The 19,655-nt window shown below is 38.2% G+C and overlaps 1 protein-coding gene across 1 annotated transcript in view; it reads right to left on the minus strand.

Moving 5' to 3' along the window:
- spon1a (spondin 1a) overlaps nt 1-19,655 on the minus strand; it is a 54,287-nt gene that overhangs the window by 21,621 nt on the left and 13,011 nt on the right. The window contains exons 4-6 of the mRNA XM_003442316.5: nt 17,555-17,628; nt 17,040-17,162; nt 12,987-13,135 (exon numbers count right to left, since the gene is read on the minus strand). Of these exons, the coding sequence (XP_003442364.1) occupies nt 12,987-13,135; nt 17,040-17,162; nt 17,555-17,628 (346 nt within the window). The remainder of the gene's footprint in view (nt 1-12,986; nt 13,136-17,039; nt 17,163-17,554; nt 17,629-19,655) is intronic.

The raw sequence follows: 19,655 nt of genomic DNA on the forward strand, positions 1-19,655 counted from the left end.
ATAACAGAGTAGTATTTGTATCCATTAGAGAAGACACATCATGCAGTGCAGATGACATACTCTCTCATCTTGGAGGGAAAAGATTCATATTGCATGAATAATTTCCATCCAGTCCTGACAAGCACAGTGAACATTCATTTGTGCTGCTTGATTTAGCATTTGTAATTCCCTGTTAGGCAAGAAACGGCATTTAAACTGGCATCATTGCAAATAAGAAATGGTTAGCAACAGAGTCACAGTGTTAATATGGTTTAATATTGGCTGCATGCCCTACTGACATTTGTAATGGTTTCATATGAATGTGGCTGGAATGGCAACCATACATTTGTTTACATGCTTTAATGCAGCAAAATGAACAATCTTAAATCTGTCCCAAATCTGCACCGCTTTTTCAGTCATGATAGTGATGATAATGTAACTCAAACACTCAACATTTACAGAGAGTAACAAAAACACATAAAAGACTAAATCTGAGAAAAAGCAAAGCATTGGGATATTAGGATGTTGTTTTTTGTTTGTTTTGGGGGGTTTTTTGTTTGTTGCTTTTTTACTGAATATACAACACAAAAAAATGTGCTCAGAGTAATTTCAAAATGACTTCACATTTGTTTCACATTAAGTTAACCTTCACACACAGCTGTGTTGTACATGGATGGTAAAACAGAAATAGTTATTTAATGTTAGATATATAAACGGAATTAAAACTTAATATATGGATTAGGGTGAAGGGACCAAGTCAGAAAACATCTCCAACAACTGGAAACACATAAGGCAATGTACATGTTTGTCTTTGGTTTAGTTACGTATACAAGAACGTATTTGTCACAGTTGAAGAAAGACTGTTTACTTCATTTAGATTAAGAAGGCTTTACAGTCATGACTACACAAATAAACACCTGGTTACTATAGGGAACATTCATTCATTCTAACTAAGTTTGGATAGTTAATAGTGCATAGTTAATTAAAATATTCATAAACAGCTTTAGAATTTAGTCACTGAGTTGTGTTTGGGGTCTTCGAATACACTCACATAACTGATTTTTTTTTTATTTATCTGAACACCTGATAAAGCAACTTATTGGCAAAATTCTTTCAGTCCTCAAGTTTTCACATTTTGGGGAAATCGTCTGTAATGCACACTTGATTTCCCTGTCACTGATGGAGATTCACATAAATTAACAGAATACTCAACAGCCAGGGACAATGCAAAAACACTGTAATACATCACATAGCTTTCATGGTGAAAGCAAATCATTGATTTGCTGATTATCTAACATAAATACACCGTTCAACCCTGAAGCTGCCACTACCAGCTTTTAAGGGGGAAAAAAGAGCTGTCACATAATTTATTCCTACAAGTATCCACCTGCTAAAAGGTCAATAACCAGTGACAGAATAAACTATTCAGACTGTTCTTTTGTGTACACTTATTGCCTAACTGCTTTATACTACAAATCTTTTAACTACACTGTGACATTTTTATTTGTATGCCAGACATCCCATTTCTTCTGCTTATCAAAAGTCAATGTTAGCTGCAGGCTAAGCAGAGTATTCCACATCTCCCTGCCTACAGCAATGTTCTTCATTTCCTCCCAGGGTAGCCAAAGGCATTGCCATTCTAGCTGAGATACGTAATTCCTCCACTGAGTTCTGGATCTTTTGGGGGGTTTCTCTCTAGCTGGAAGTAAACCTTCAAAGAAAGGTGGATTATATGGTATTGTATGATGACCAGTGCCCCTAGGACATACTGATTCGCTATTTTTTTTCAAGATCTGGTTACAAAAATAAAATGAAATAGTCCATTGTTTTGACAAAATCTGCACCAGAAACAAGACCAGAGCAATTGTTCTGTTACTTTCTCTGCATGTTTTTGTATGTCTGTACCATAAGATACACAATTTCTTGGACAATAACACCACTTTTGTAATTTTGCCTCCGTACATATCCATAGATTTTAAATCACGCAATCAAGACGGGAACACAGCTCACCGTGCCATCGGCAATTGCGGGTTAAAGCTGTATCATGCAAACAAGTGAACACAGGAACATGATCCAGAAACAGTGAACATTTAAAGTGGATTAAGGCAATGTTTGAAACTGTTCTTTGGTCAGACAAACAAAATTTGAAATTCTTTTAGAAAACATGGCCACTGTGTAACAGGTGGATCAAATAGGTGAGGAACATTCGGTTCAGAGATAGCCTTCACCTGTGATGGTATGGGGCAACATTAGTGCCTATTGAATTGGCAGGTTGCACATCTGTAAAAGCACTATCGGTGGTGGAAGGTATATATAGGTTTTAAAATGACAGATGCTCTCACCTTCCATATTTCAGGAAGACTATGCTAAACCTCATACTCTCTGTTACAACAGCAAGACTGTCTGGGTGCTGAACTGCCTGTTATTGAGACCTTTGACCAGCTGAAAACATTTGGTGCATCATGAAATGAAAAATATGACAAAGACAGAGGACTGTCGAGCAGCTGGAATCCTGTTTGAGACAAGAATGGAACAACACTGATGCAATCAAATTCATCAAATTCTTTTTTATTTTTCTAACTGTCACATTTTCTCATTTTAAACATTTGATATTTTTTATATGCTTAATTATGAATAAAACATGGATTTATGAGATTTGCAAATCATTTTACTCACATTTCACACAGCATTCCTACTTTTTTGGAGTTGGTGTTGTACTGATGGCTAATGCCACTTCCTAGTGGCTATGCTAACATGAGGGAGGGAACCAATTACTCACTCAATGCAATAGCAGGAAGACAAAGCTGTGACAATAAAGCTTCTTTTCAGATCCCTCAGGAAGTTCAGCCTCCGCAGACACTCATATAATCACCATGCTAAAAACATCATTAGTGCTAATTACCATGCAAATACCTCAGTTATTTTGTCACCTCAATATTATTACCATAAGAAAAAAAAACATATTTCCTATGTGTGCAGAATTATGCAGATTAGTCATTCATATGCTTTGCCACTGCTAACCTGACCTGACATTGAAGACTGTAAATAACTATTGTGTTAACTTATAATTTGTCTACACACCTGCAATTTCAAATGTACTTAAATATACTTTCAATGAATTATTATTATTATTATTACACAGAACTTACAACATTGTTTGATTATTGCATAATGCTGTTGGTAATAAGATGTGGGTCAGAAGGATTATTCTTAATGAAGAGATGCCAGAATATCCCTTCTGTATTTAAAATGGTCAAACTATTCCCTAGGACAGTACAATTATGTAGAATTAAGAGCTGTTTTCTGCCTCTGAGCCAAAGCCCCACTTGGTCTAAAGCAGTCTTTTCCCTGGGTGAGATAGGAACACGTCTGATGTTGTAATCAAAGTTCTGCTCAGGAATCTCTGATCTGTCTGTCCCAGCACGTACTCCAAACTATTAATAGACATAAAAAATTGCTTCGAAATTCCAATGGGATGCAAGCTGGCTGTTATCAGCGCATAGCGTAAAGGCTTACACAGCCTTTAGGTGTTAATTAAATCTCCACTGACATTCCCATATCCTGCCCTGCAGAATAGGCTGCAGCTCAGATATTGCATAGGTGAAGTCACTTCAGTCACACCAATCTTGCTCAAAACAGGACAGGAGAACATCCCACAGGCTACGGGGAAAATGTGGTGACAAGTGAATCATCCATGCTAAAGGCAGATGAGTTTGCAAGCACTCACTACTTCTCTAGAGAGCTATGAATTGATTTGCTGACCATGGTTGTCCTCAGTGGCAATCTCTGAGCCTTGCAGCACAGTCTGGAAGGCTATAGTGCTGCCTGGCACACTCATTCATCAAGCAGCCTGAGCCATCATACAGGCAACTCTAGCAAACCTGGGCCCAGGGCTAGGGTATATTATTAGAGATGAATTGAGGTAACTGCCTTTGATGACCCAGTTTAGGGTGTCTCTGCTCTCTATGCTTTTTCTTCCATTTTACTAACTTTCATTCTTACTTTCAGAATTCGTGCTCTCTAAGGAGGTCAGTGGCCACTGTGGTTAGATGTACTGCACTGCAGAGTATGTGATGATCATAAAACTGCCAAATGTTAGTAACATTAAAACCAGATATAATCCAGCCATGCATCGCCATCCATACAAAATTAGATACCTTTAAATCATTACTGACTCTAGTATTACAAACAGCTATGAATCAGAATGCATAATTCAGTTTGGAACTCACAAGAGACATTAACTAAGCAAGGGGGACACACATGCTAAAGGCAAAACATAACTTAGCATAAATACACAGTATGCAAAACAACAAAAACTGTCAGAGCTATATCTCTGTGCTGCATATATTGTATAACAGTGCATAGCTATTTTACAACATGTGAGGTAACTGAGCTCAGCTGCAGTGCACAAACAAAGAACACAACTATCTATGCGGACACCACTGTCCCCGTTAATCTTTACATGCAAGAAAGTTATTATAAGGCAGCTTTAACACACATACATGAAATTAAACATTTACCAGTTGTGCTACAAGGACCAGACAGTTTTACTGCCCCTAAAATCTCCAATCCAAGAAGAAGCTGACTCAAGCAGATAAAATTAATATCATGTGTTTGTTAGTTCTCTCTAAAGGCAGTGAAGAATCATAAGTGTTTTGTTTGTGTGCAGTGCACACGCAAACACACACACACACACACACACACCCACGCACACACAGAGACAGTAATGAGCTTTTTAATGCATTTGAGGAAATAATACATTAGAAATGAAAGACACTGCATTAAAAGTAAATGAATAAACAATAACCCAGGATTTAAAAAAAAAAAAAAGCTGTAGTGGTACAATAACAGTGTTTCTAGAGAATAAATCATGGCTGTCTCCCTGACGTTCATAGGAAGCAACTGTAGACTAATGATAGTGATGACAAAAGATAAAGCTATCTATCCCTCTTTTCCCTCTCACGCAGTTCGATTTTTATCTCGAAACCTGGTACTAAACCATTATAAATAAACTCACACAGTGCGCTCTATTATCACCGAACGCAGCTTCTATCTCTGAATGTTGCAGGACAGAAGCATCCGTTGGAGGTGTAATTTGTAAACGTCCCACATTTTTAGTGGTTTTTTTTAAAGATTTTAAACCAAATAATGCAGCTTACAGGTTCATTTGTTGCCTAAAAATGCGTGGATTTATCTCATGTGTTCTGAAAGTAGCTGATAGCAGCTGAATGGTTGCTGCCACACATCAGCTAGAACGTAACTGTGACTCTCTGTGCCTCTTCATGTTTGGACACAGTTTTTCCTTTCATTATATTTCACTAATGCCCACAGCAGCTGTTTGTTTTACCAGCAATGTAATAATGCAATAACCTTGCCAGCTAAATCTTTCTATGGATGAATTTAGTGGCATGCAATCACAACGTACTCTGCAACAGAGGCTTCATGGTAGTGTCTTAACGGTTTGCCAGGTCCTTAGCTATCAGTCAGTATTTCTCTATTTGATCTGTTTAACCCATGCCTGTGAAGACATACCCTTAGTCCCCAATCTGCCAAATGATATGGAGATTGGGGTGAATGGTGGGCCTCAGACCCATGGTCTCATTTTCACAGGGACAACATAACAGGTAAGAGCTATTACTGAAAACAGATTTATCGAGGCACCTCATGAATAAAAGATTACACAAATTTATAAAGATGATTTATTTATTTAGCTGGCCTTCATCTCATGACCATCTTAAAAAAAATTAGAGACGCTTCCATTCTATAATTCAAAGGTACGTTCAGACTTTGTAATGCAAAATACTGCATGCAGGTTGTACTGTAACTTCACAATATGTTACCATGATTAACCAGCAAAAAAACCTTAAAGCCCAGTATTTTTGTTTAATGTGTTACATCAAATGTTAACCATGTACAGTACATTAGAATGGTTTCAGTTCCCAACAGATGGGAAGGAAAACTACACTGAGTAATACAGCCTATTGCAATTGAGTAAGCATGTGTGTGAGCATGTGAAAGGCATATGGTGGTCCCATGCATATGTCTCATTAACCATGTACACTATTCTGCTACTCAGTGCATAATTTAAACACACTTTCTCAAACCATTTCCCAATCCCTCTACACCACTTTGTCAATTCCTTATACTTTGTTCTGGATCTGCAAGATGTGGCAGTCTGGACACTTAACAGCAGAATACTCACACACAGGCAGTGCCACGTCAACTAGGAAATCTGAAGTTGACTTCACACACAAACAAGCTCAAAAGCACACATGCATATAAACAGATAAACACATGAAACACAAGGGAGGTATTAATAGCTTTGATTAGCTTTCTCCCTGATACAAGGGAGAAAGCTAACCCTTAGAGACTACAAACTGAGTACTAAGTCAAAGCATCCCAATGTTTAGCATAAATTTTAATTTTAACTTCCCTAAACTGTGTCATCTCGCACTCTGAGGAACTGACAAATATTCACAGAAAAGTTCTGGCACATCTAAACAAGACACACAGGGAAAATAAGCAGTCTTTGAATGCCTTGAAACAATCACATGAGGGACTACAGCACTCCCTAGTCCTCTCTATGGGACTTGGTATTGGGATGGCTTTATCAAAGCTGCCTCTGGCCAAGATGTGTGAGATTCCAGAATAATCCACCTTTTATCCTTATGACTGTGTAGGCAGCCCTGAAATGTGAGTCAGCCAGTTACACCCAACGCCAGTTAAGTCAACATTAGGGCCACACACACACACACACACACACACACACACACACACACACACACAAATGGAGGACATATAAAAACATATCTGTATGAATATGTCTCGCTGATATTTTCATTGTATAAAAACTAAAGAACCTGTTAATATAAAAATGCATTTCTGTGTGCAGTCAAATGCACACAGACAGGCACATACACAAAGCACACACTGGCTTACTTTTACCCCACCAAATTTGAAAATGTGCCTGCCTCTGGCTGTACTGTTCGATTGTGGGAATCATAATAACAGTTCTGGGAGCCAAAGCAGGCATTAAGGTTTTTGAGAGCTTTGTTTTCTCAAACAGGAATATCTCTGCTGGGCTCATAAAGCTGACTTGACAGGCCAAGAAAAAAATGCCAGCTGAAATTAAAGAATAATTCATTCCTAAAGTCGAGGTTTTTTTTATTTGTTTGTTTGTTTTTGTTCATATATATACATATATATATATATATATAAATATATATATAAATATATTCTACTACCCAGAAGACAAAATGTGGAAGAAAAAGCCAAGGGGGTTGGTACTGTGGTAGTGGGTAGTGAAGTGTTAGGAATTTCTGCATGCTCTTTCACCCACTGGGGTTTGGCACAGTCCAACATGGCTTGGCAAGGCTGGATACAGAGTTAGGGTCAAGACTTCACTCTGTGGGAGGCCCCTTTAGAGCTAATTGCTATCCCGTTGTGGCAAACCTGAACTCATGCACCAGCATGCAAGCGCAGACACACAAGAAGTACAAAAACGGTATACTAGAGTTTAGTACAATAATGAAAGCCACAAAACGAGAGGGGGAAAAACAAGCATGCAACTTATGTGGCAATTGATATACCAATACAACAGTACTTAAGATAATACATAACTATTTAGACATGTATGAAATTGTTTATCCAACCAAAAAATTGGAAGATCCTCATCTGGCAACAGTCTAGAACATGGCCTCCTTTAAGACAGTGAGTTTCTCCTTCCGGTGCTTCATTATATTATAACATGGTTGAGAAAGATTTAGCTCAGAAGCACTTGAGTGTAAAAATCTGAACCACCGTGAATTCAAACAGCATTTAAAACCCCCAGCACCTGCACAACTTGACCCCTTTTAGTAAGCCACTTGTCTTTCTGTGTCATTGACTTCATAAAATATACGGAGAGTGCCTACTGTATGAATTTCATAAACACATTTCCACAAACGCAATCATGTCAACAGTCATTATAACAAAGAGTGTGTGTTTTTAGCAATCGCGAAGTACACTATTTCATGGAACACAATAAAAATAAATAAAATTTCATTGATGCATCTGTACAGGTGGTCAAATCATTTTTTTAAGCAGTGTAAGCGTTTGCAGGTTTTTCCTTTTACACCCAGTAAAACACTAATCCTCAATTACATGACTCTTTAATTACATCAGAAAACCTTCAGTATAAGAAAATAAGTCTAAGTAATTCTTCTCAATCTTAAAAAAATAAATACATCCACTCATGATGAAAATGTGAATACAAATTTGAACCTACTTTAAAATTTGTATGCTTTTGTAATTCTGGTTTCATGTTGTGCTCCTGATGTGTATTTCAAGCTCAGCCGTGCACACATTTGTCCAGATACTTTTGAGGTTTCTGTAGCTGTTTCTGTGCAAATTATTGCATTAGTGGAGTTGTTGGTTAAAGAAAAATAATCCAGCTATATGAAACAAAAAGTGATCACAAAACAGCATTGATTCCTCATGAAGAAAAAACACTAATACAAATCGAAGATAACAGAACATTACTTTATTCTTCTCATCAAAGACTAGATACAAAGTAGGAATGTCACCAGAATCGATTCTTATGATACCTTTCATTAATAAATTCTAAAAATGGTACTTTAAATCAGTGCTTGCTTTTTTTTTGTTGTTGTTTTTTTCTTTTTGGTCGTTCTTGTTTTTTTGGTTTTGTTTTGTTCTGTTTTGTTTTTTTCAACCAGTGGGGTTTGTGTTTGGTCAGTACTACCAAGACAGGTAATTAAAGTATAGCAAAATCCACAGGGAATAAAGATTTCAATGCACTGAAGAGTGGTTTTGAGGTAATTCTCTGTATACAAGCAGAAACACACATACACACCTGCTCATTCAGTCCGAGTCAAGGACCCAAAGGAACCTGCATATCTATTATTCTCTCCCACGCTCCTAACTACAGGCCTCCCACTTACAGATGGCAAACCTTACTGTTCTCACAACAACTCAACTGAAGAATTATCATTTGAATTCTTATTAGGAGCACACAAAGTGGGAGCAGAAGGAGGAAAACATTAAAAACAAGCTAACATTTTTTTCCCATAATACCTGTTGTTCTCCTAGTCAGCTCTAATGCTACTTTTAGCTTCCATCAGCAAGACAATTTGACAGTAATAAAATGCAAGAGGCAATCAGGGTAACAGCTTTACCAACTGGATGAATCCAGCTCAGAAATCTCCTACATTAAGCTCTGACGTTCAAAATGGAATTTAGAGGGGATCTCAGTCACTTTTACAAACAAAATTTAAAAAAAATAAAAGTGCAAAAAAAAGGGCAATATTTTAAGGGCAACAGGTGCATCTGTTTATACAGATCTGCATTTCCTGTCATTAATCTGTAATGTCTCTTTCTGGCTCCAGCCCGAGCGGTGTTATCGCCGCTCTATGACACAGCTGCAGAGCTCACGATAATAGAGAATTCCATAAGCGTCTGTACTGTGCAATAATGAAAAACACCCCATGCTGTGAAAGGAAATAGGAGATTTCATAATCCGTCTAAGGCCTTGGCCCTGGTCGCTTGTCCTGGAGAGAGTCTCATTAAACTTCTCATTAGTGACACACTGCGCGTCTGTAATGATTGAATGCATATACAAATCACCTCAAACATGAAAGGAGGGACAACAACAATGAACTCTGGCTGCATCCCGGTGCTGCCGAGTCCTCTGATAACCGCATTTGTATATGACATATGGAACAGTATGCACATCTGTTTACTGTCCGAAAGCCAATTTTTAAAAAAGAAAAGAAGTGTTCGGTCCTGCATTACGTTCTCCATCTCACCTACTAAAGCTACTTTACATATGTCTTAAGACATGTGTCTTTTTATTTGACACTGGACCAAAAGACCTTTTAAACCAGAAAAACTGAAAAATGTTTATGGCAATTATTTCAATATATGAATCCTTAAATGAGTAATTACAGTAACATTTATCATTTTAGTTTAATTAGTTTAGTTGTATGGCACAGGCTACATAGAGGATATGAGGCTGAAGGGTTCATTTAAAAAGTCTCTGGCAGACTTTTTAAAGACAGTTTTATATGGAACTGCTTGTTAATTATGCAAGACAAGGAGAAAGCTAGTAGAGATGGATAAAGTAAATATAGCCACCTGTGCATGTCACATTAATATATTTTATCATTCTTCTTCTAAAAAAAAAAAAATCCAACACTAAACATTGGTGCTGTTATCAGTAGAGGTGTACTATACAGAAATTCCAATTCTAAAGATGTACCTAATCCCAGAGGATATGAGATGTCAAATATTTTTTGCCACATATCTGAGGAGCAGGAGCAGCAAGACACATTGTAGAGCCAACCCTTGTTGTAGGTCTGAAAGGGTGGCAAAGTTGAATATAAAATAAAGTCATCATAGTCTGAACTGACACAGGCAAGATAAAAAAGACTGTCTGTATAAATGTTTTTTGGGGGGGGTTTTCTGTGTGTGTGTGTGTGTGTGTGTGTGTGCGTGTGTGTGTGCGTGTGCGTGTGTGTGTATTTGCGTGGTCTGCATAACTGCTTGGCTCTGCAAATGAAACTTTGTATGAACACTCTGATCAGTGGATCCCTTGGCTGGAGTGAAGCCTGGCTATGAATATCAATTTTGCATTCATCGCTAGCTGCTCCCCCTTGACGCCTCACCTGACACAAAAGCGAATCAGCTTTCTGTTTGCGTCAGCGTTTACCAAGCAGCGTTGCACTGCTCAGAAGAGGGAGTCTCCTTCACCGAACCTCCGTACTTAAAAGGCATCGGCTGACTTTCTGTGTTTTATTAGTTGTAGAAAACTGGATACGGTGGACATGTGAGGTGATTGCACAAAACATGTTTTTGAGTTTCTGTTCATCAGATTAAACCCGTTTTCAACAAACAGGGATAACGCATGAGCCTCGTGAGGGAAAATGACCCATTTACAGAACCATCATACCTAATGTCTTACTACACAATTCTGTAAATGACGCTAATTAAGCCATGTAAAGATGACTGAAAAAGGTTGGTTATTCACTACTTTTCCATCATGCCAGGCAATGAATAACAGCATGCATCTTACTAGTATGAGACCAATCAGGTTTATACTGATTGCCAGTGTAACCATCATTGTGCAATCATGTGCCAATTCCACTTTACTACTGAGTCATTATGCAGCTGTTAGGCAACATAATTGTAAACAAGGGGTAGCTCTCAATACCTTCTTGAGATAAAATAAACTGCACAAGCCAAGCCACACTCGGTGATGATATGATTGTTATTAGTGAGAAAAAGTACCTCATTTACTACAGTACAATCATTCGCTGCAATCCTAGAACAGCCAAGCAAGACACCATCAAGAACAACTAGACTTCCCAGTGTTTATTATCTTAACTTCACTGTCTGCAAAATCTCTCAAAACTGTGTCCCAAAAATGTAGCTTGTTGAATAAAATGCAAAAAACTTCTCAGCTGCGAGTGGGAAACCCCGGGTCACACAGCCAAACTGCTAGGGGAGGGTTGACCAGGCAAGGCACCAGAGAAAATCTCCCCCTTTAGTGATGTTGGCAACTGTTCCATGTATAGCCAGTGGCAATAATGCAGCATGGATTGTGATTAATCAGTGGATTCTTCTAAGTCTGTTGGAGGGGGGCTTTTTTGTTTTGTTTTGTTTTTTAAATCAGAAGTTTAATCATGTTTATTTGCAAATGTTAATCTTTAAGTTTCAAAGCCTAAAGAAACATTAAAAAGCAAAAAAAAAATATTAAAATGTTGTTTGCCAGGTTTTTGCGTGCTCTGTCACATATTACTTACTGTTTGCTGAAAAAATATAGCGTCCAGTCCAGCAATGTAAATCAACTAAAGAAAAGTGGGTTCTCTTTCACAGTTTGATTACATTTGTGAAGAATTTCTGTGTCATGTTCTCTAGATATAATACGAGGAAAGCCAGTTTCAATAAAATCAAACTTGTGTTTTCTAGAAAACTTTTTCTATTTGTCAGTCAAATCTAAACCCAATTTCACTTTCACCTCTAACCTTGGAAGAAACTTGTCTAATGATCCAGGCAGAGAGAAAAGAATAATAGAGTGTGTTGTAATAGCTGTGGGAAGGTAGCAATGACATGGAGACCCCCTTGCTCAAACTATGCCCTCATTATCTGCTACAACACCAGGTCTTCAAAATTAGCTAGCAGTGAGCGCTCAACGGGACCATATGCTCTGCCTGCATGGGTAATTTTGAGACTGAGAGAGACAGCAACGCTCAGGAAGGAAAAAAATAAAGATATAACGTGCTATTTGTGGAAGTACCAGAGATTATAGTCCAAGGAAGCAGGAAGAACATGACAAGTACAAAGACTGTATAAAAAGTTCAGACTTCATTCGAAAGAAAACCAGATGCTGTAAAAGACAATTAAAGTTAAAATAAAAGAAACATCCTTTGGATACACATAGAGAGACATAGTCCAACCTAACTGAAATCAGCTACTAATTAACTGTCTTGATGAAAAACAACAGGTTCCTCCTTTTGCCTTCAAAGCACTTTCCGAGTTGTCTCAAACCCCATGTTGTGATCAAAGATTAACTGGTGCGGCTGCACTTTTTAGAGGTATAATTGGTCCAAATTTGATGAAACACCTGGGAAAATATCTTCTAATCTTCTGACGTCTAAACCGGTTCCCAGCAGCGGTACTGCTCCTGATGCTGTGTACTGGTTAAATGTAGTAGTAGAGGCAGTCTAAGAATAGCAAAGATGCCTGAGAGCACTAAATGATCTGGACAACAATGTCAAAGCAATTCATCGTATATCGCACTCAGGTGTGCATACCCTGGAACATCCCCGGAGGCTCCTGTAATGTTGCACAATTCATTTTTCCCCTTTTTTTCCCAGTTTTCGTCAAGAAAAAACATTCTTAGAAATAAATTCATTTACTTGGTAAATATCCCAACTAAATATATTATTAATACAAATTTAAATGTTATTTACCACATGTATAATACAGTCATCTCAACTGGAGTATCTTACCTTCTGTCTGATCTCCTCCTCCATTTTAACTGGTGAACCCAGCTCAGCCACTTGTTTGACACCTTCACTGGCAAAGCCCCCATATTCCCACAGGACATAGTTCTTAGAGTGGGAGGAACCAATTATTGCTGACCAATGATTGGCACGACCTGTAAAGCCAAAAAAATAAAACGTATTTTTAAATGGCCATCTCACCCTTTTTCCTAAAATGCCCTCTGCATCATTCCATTACTGACCCCACACCGGCAATCAAACCAAGAATGCAGCAGTAGACATCACACCTCAACCTCCACTATTATGTAAAGCATAACAATATATAGAATACTGTAGTTTATCTAGGATCAATAGGCTCCTCGTTGATGTTTACAGGTCATTTTTTTGTCCTTACTATCTTACTGTGGGGTCACAATAATCTAACTCAAGCTCTTGGTGTTTCATGTTTTCACATTCTTACATTATCCCCCCATCCTATCTTATTATCACCTTGCGTAGGATCTTATTATGCACCGGTATTGAAAGGACACCCTGCTCTACCAACCAGAAAGTATAATGATGTTTGTATAGCCCTGGTCAAACCTATAAAGTACCATGAGCTTGTGACTAAAAGCTTTATTATATATATAAAAAAAAGTTAAATTGCAAATGAAAATACAATGCTGCAAAAAAAATGAGTTAATGCCAGAGGTTTTTGTAAAGTTTTTGTTCACTTTAAACAAGATATTCTTACCCACATGTGATGGAAAATAGTGTTCGATAGCAGTCAAGTGGCAAGTCGTATATTTATCTGGGACATAATATAAACCAGTTAAATGAGTCTGGATGTTTGGATAGAAGATGAATTTAGGACAGTGTAGTTGTGGTGTTGAAAAACTTTGATAGAGCTTAGAGTTTAAACTTTACATTATCTATTACACTATTATACACTATTATTTACATGTAAAGAGATGACAATTTTTGGTAGCTGTGAATGCACAGGCTTGTGAAATCTTACAAAGTAAATTAATATTTAGTCCAAGGAAAAAGAAGACAAACAAGACAAAAAATGAAAGACATATTTTTTTAATATATTTTGTTTAAGTTTGATAGAGGAATACTGTTCTTTTTTATTCTTTTATCTTAATATCTTATATATTAATTCTATCAATCTTTCTAGGGCAGGCGTCTACACTCTGTGTCCAAGGGAACTGCCATCACTTGCACTAAATAGCCGCACTTGTCTGTATGACATATAATGGGGACAAAGGGGAAAAAAGAAAATAGAACTGTCAAGGTTATCATGTCACGTAGTTAAAAAAATCTCCTGTTGGCCTGTTTTACACTGAAATGTGGTCAGCCCAGTAGTGTACGGCTTCTGCAGTTAAAGGAAACATAGTTAAGAATAGGAGAGTGACGTGTGGCTCAATAGCAGATCTAGTAGCAAAAAAATTATTTGTACTTCAGAAGAGCAAAATCATACTATATGCTTTCTGTGGTGTAGTCAGTGAATAATATTATGCAGTACAATATGTGCAGAGTTATTTCAACTACTTACCAAGGAAATAACTTTGTGCAAGGACGAATAAATCTGTAGCAAGGGAAAGAAATAGAAGCCACACAGCTTGCCCTATCCTTTTAACTGATCTATCTGTGAGGTGTGCGTGTGTGTGTTTTCATAAATTTGTGTGACAGTGACTCTCATATAGCTACTCCTTCTATAAAACAGTGAATTAGCTCGATTTTCAATCTCAGGGTTTATCTTATTCCACTCTAATCGGCATATTGATCTGAATGGCAAGAGCCTGATTTAGACAAGAGAGCCAGTGTAATCTTAAAGTCCATTCACATCCTGATTGTGAGTCTCAAGGTTATATGCATTGCACCCAACCACAGTAAAACAGCTCAATACCCACATCATTACTCAGGCCTATAACCACAGAGCTAAATCATCCACACTGTAGAGTTGCTGTTTTGGGAAAATGTGAGAGTGAGTTAGCTATTCGTATAGGTTTAGGCTATTTATTTGGGCTAGCTATTTAAGTTTGATCTTAAATCCTTCATTATCTTCCACAAACCATTCCTGAACATTTTTTGTAGTGTGTAGTGTGAAACACATTTTTCCCAATAATAGTATCAACAAATTCTTGTTTATCCTTTTCCCATACACAACTCCTATTCAACTTAGTTTCATTCCATATTATTTACCCTGTTCATCTGGTTGCTCCACAGTTTAGCAACCACTGTCACAGTGAATCATGCAGCCATCTTTTCCCCAGGTAAACCACAACAAACACGCATCTATCCACATTATACAACAAAATAAGTTACACTTTACCTCGCAGTAGCTTTAATGGTCTAACTAAATTGTGTATATTTTGGTGGTTTGCATAAGTACCAAAAACTGCCTACTGAGGCAGGCACCAAAAAGAAGTCAATCCCTACTCCAGTGTTACAATTCTCAAATTTCCAGAATGCTTTCTGCATGTTGTTCAATCCTCCATAACAATTTCTTTCTTACTTCACTTTTGTTTAATTAAATCCTAGTAGTTTATTAGTCAGTAACTTAGCAATTCGGATAAATTCTGTTTAATTTATTTGGCATCAAATCACAACAACAGTTGCCTTCATGGTACTCAAGGTAGAAGGTAGCCAGAACTGGCTATGTCCTACATCCCTACATCATTTTTTCATACAGTCTATTTTCCCACTGACATCCAACCTTTTCTGTGACTCTTAGATCCAATCCATTATTTTAGAACATCGTTTCAACAAATCAGAAGACAAACACCTGTTTTGTAAGAAGGCACTGTGGTTTTGAGTTTGTTGTTACCAAAACAGAATTAAATGTTCATAGTAAGAATTTATAACCACAGAAGAATAAGGATGGGTACCGGTATCTTATGGCACCGGTTCTGACATAAACGGTAATAACCAGACTGAAAAGCAGCGCACATTTCGGTGCTTTATTTCGGTGCTTTTTTTTCCTGACATGTCATACACTTTGGATTCTAGCCAATCATTTTACCTTTGCAAGCGTAGTAGGCGGGCCCAGGTACGTACGTTCTTTTAGAGCAGAGCTACAGATTAAAAATGCCCAAGGCGGTCAAAAGTCTTGCTGTACTTCACAGCTAAAGCTGCAAACTCAGCAGCCTGCAACAAGTGCTTTAAGCTGATACTGTGACACTGTCAAAGGAGGTAACACCTCAAATCTGATTAAACACCTGGCGACGCATAGCGTTTTTTTAAAAGCCGAGAAATGCACCGTATTTGATAGCTTGCTGCGAGACCTCACACCGTGCACATCTACTGCGGGTGTGGTGCCTGTTATCGGACCCGGAGTTAACAACATCCCCCAAGAACCCGAAGAGTAGAGTCCTGGCCCCTAGCCCTGCCAGCGTAGCAGAAATGATGACGGATGATGATGGCAGCAGCAGCCGTTCTTCTCTGCGTGAGTAGCTTCATGTTGTTCGTGTGTAATTAACATTGAGTAGGCTAACCACGTTATTATATTAATGCATGTAAGGTGAACTAGCAAACACCGTCGTAGTTACATGCGGCTGTCTTCTTGTTTGATGGCAGATACTCCCTTCACCCTGGCCAAAAAGGCTAAAATGACCAAAGAAAAATTGAAAAACAGCTAAACATGAGAGGTTTTTGGACAAAGTTGGTGTTTTTTCCATTGTTAAGCACTGCTTCCAGCCAAGAGTGATACCATGTATGTCCTATAGCTGCAGAAAAGGCTAACATTGTTATCTTTTTACAAAAAAACAACTGAACATGAGAGGTTTTTGGACAAAGTTTGTGTTCTTCATTCTTTATGCACCGGTACGAGCACCGTTTAAGCACCGGCACCGTTTCAAAAGTACCGGTTTGGTACTGGTATCGGATAAAACCTAAACGATACCCATCCCTACAGAAGAATCTATGCTAATTTAAATTAAAATTGTGGCTATGCCCACAATGCTTGTTAGCAAAATCACGTTACTACAGGTTTAGTTTTTTTTAGTGACAATTCCTTAATTCATGCAGTATGTATAAGACATGAGATGACATGAAGAACTGAAAAGTTGTGCTTACGGGGATAGTCTTTGGGGTGAATCTTCTCTGACCAGTTTCCATAGAAGGTGACTCTGTACTTTGCCGTTCCACAGGCACAACAGTCAAGCAATGGTTTATCAGTAGTATCTCCATACAGGGATTCTGTACAGAAGTGATGGGAGAGAAAAACAAAAGATCACACAGATACACAGAGTAAGATTACTGATTAGTATAAGGAGCAGAAGAGATGGGTGCCTGTCATATAAAAGAGTGATGGTTAAGTAAGAGGTGAGCCAAAAGGAAGAACATGGAGAAGAGGTGTGCAGCACTGTTCTTTTGATTCGCCGCTCAGTGTGGCATCCATCGCCATGCAACCCCGGGGGGTCGTACTCACAATCATTCGCATCAGTGCATGAAAAAGTGTAATGCAAAGATTGCGAACGAAAAAATTGAGTAAAAGGATACAAAAAAATAAAAGGTTGTCAGTGGGGAGCAAAAATAAAGCATCATTTTGATAGTAATACTTTATATCCAAACCGTTATAAGAAACCTACCTCTCTCACACAGTTTCTTGGTGAGTAAGCCTTCATCCTGGAAATAGATTATCCTTTTCTGCACAATGCTAGCCCTAAATAGAGTAACAAGAAGAGAGGGGAACTGTGAGAAGCAAAGTTTGTTGAGGGGAACAGAAAGTGCAAGTGTAAAGGGAGGAAAAAGTAAGAGTGTAAATTACAAAAAGAAAATACCAAGACAGGAAAAAATGAGGAAATGTTATTTATTTATGTATTTTTAATAACAAAACTAGTCTGAGCTGTGGATCATGGCAGAGCTAATAGCTGTAGAGTTATTCATATTTCTGTTTTTCAGTATCTTCCTGAAAGCAGCTATTAGAGCTCACTAGGAAATAAAAAAAATGTTTTTCAAGTTATTTAATGCATAAAACTAAAATAAACAAAAAGGCATGCTTCAGTAATAAAGGTTAAAGTTAGACAAACGTTCCTAAGGCAGTTCACCAAAATACCTGGTACAGTACAGCTGGCTATGCACTATGTCAATAAAGATTGAATGACAGGCCAAAAGTAATGGCCATGAAATGTGAGGTCTGCTATGGGGAGGTTTTTCTAGATTGAGCTGTTTCAAAGGCTTGTTTCATTCAGTAGTGAAGAAGCATGTGTCTATGAGGGGCCTTGACATGTAAATTAGCCACAAAGAGACCTTTTCAGATGCCAACAGACTTGAGAAGCAACAACAGAAAACAAGCCACCGGGGACCTAACTTCCTCACAAACACCAGCTATTTACACCAGCCATGGTTGCAGGAAGGTTTCCACGGGGATAAACCCCAACAATGAGATACTGGATGCAAGTCCAGGGGTAACATCTGATCCAGGTGGGCCCCTTCCAGCTGGACAGTTTGGATGCTATTTATTCTGGACTACGCTGAGCAGCAGCATGCTCTATTGAGCTGAGCTAATCCCAAAAACAACAGGAAATGTGCATTAACCTACAGGGTGTGAAATCTTATATATTTATTGTGTTTTTACACAGAGCTGCACATCTCACTGCTGATATGTCCACATGCACCTCTCACATAAATTAAAAAAAGCATGAATGACCACTTCAACTGCAAATCCAATGTCTATATCAGTGGATAACAGCAATATACAATAAATTCGAAAATCCATATTTATATTGTTAAATAGCAAAATATTAGTTTTCTACAAAACTGGAGAAACAAGAGATGATCACTGTGAATATCCATTTAAAACCAAGATGTTCAACGCAAGTTATCCTGCAGATTAGGTGGAAGATCAAGAATTTGATAGATGCTGGGACTTTAACACATGTATTTTTATGATATCCAATTATCTCTGTGTGTACAATAAAGTCATGACACTCTGTAAGTTACTGAGAATACTGTATAGTTTGAAGGATAAGACAGTTTGCAAATAACAGTAATAGTACCTTTCCACCAATTCCACCCATTATAACTACCTGCCAAAAGAAAAACGAAGGAAAAAAAAACATTTCAGTGCCTGAAAGGCTTACAGCTGTTGATTTTAAAAAATGTATCTGCTCCTTAATTTTAACAAAACATGGTGAATTTTGGGATCCCTTCATTTACCTTTTCAACCTATTATCAACAGTGCCACTGAGCAGATCCAGTCTTTGATTTCAAGAGGTGGTGAGCCACAAAAGGCCTGACTGTAGTCGAAATACTTTTGAATTAAGGTTTCCAACAGGCTACCATTCTCCACCACGTGCAATGTCAATTAGTCAGAAAATTCTCATTTTTCACATCACACAATTAGACTATTCCACATGCCGTACGCCATCTAATCTCACTGACATAAAGCCCATAGTGGTGTGGTTTGTGGCTCAGCTGCACGGGAGGGGTGAAGCAGTGGGTTCAGGGTGTGGTGTCAGGGGAGGCTGACCCCCACAGCCGTTTTTCATTACCTGGTTATGCCTTTCCTATTTCAGTAGATTGCCAGGACCTGAATGGAGCTGTGTGGTGTGTGAAGTCGGAGAAGGCAGCTGAAAAGCTGCAGCAAAGCGTGTCAGGAACAGTTCAAAACACTTAAAACACCTGACAACGTGTAAGGCTGTGTGCGCAGGTCCTTTATTCCTGTCACAGTGGTGCCGAAACCCGAGC

This window comes from Oreochromis niloticus, linkage group LG1 (assembly GCF_001858045.2).
Source record: "Oreochromis niloticus isolate F11D_XX linkage group LG1, O_niloticus_UMD_NMBU, whole genome shotgun sequence".
NCBI lineage: Eukaryota > Metazoa > Chordata > Actinopteri > Cichliformes > Cichlidae > Oreochromis > Oreochromis niloticus.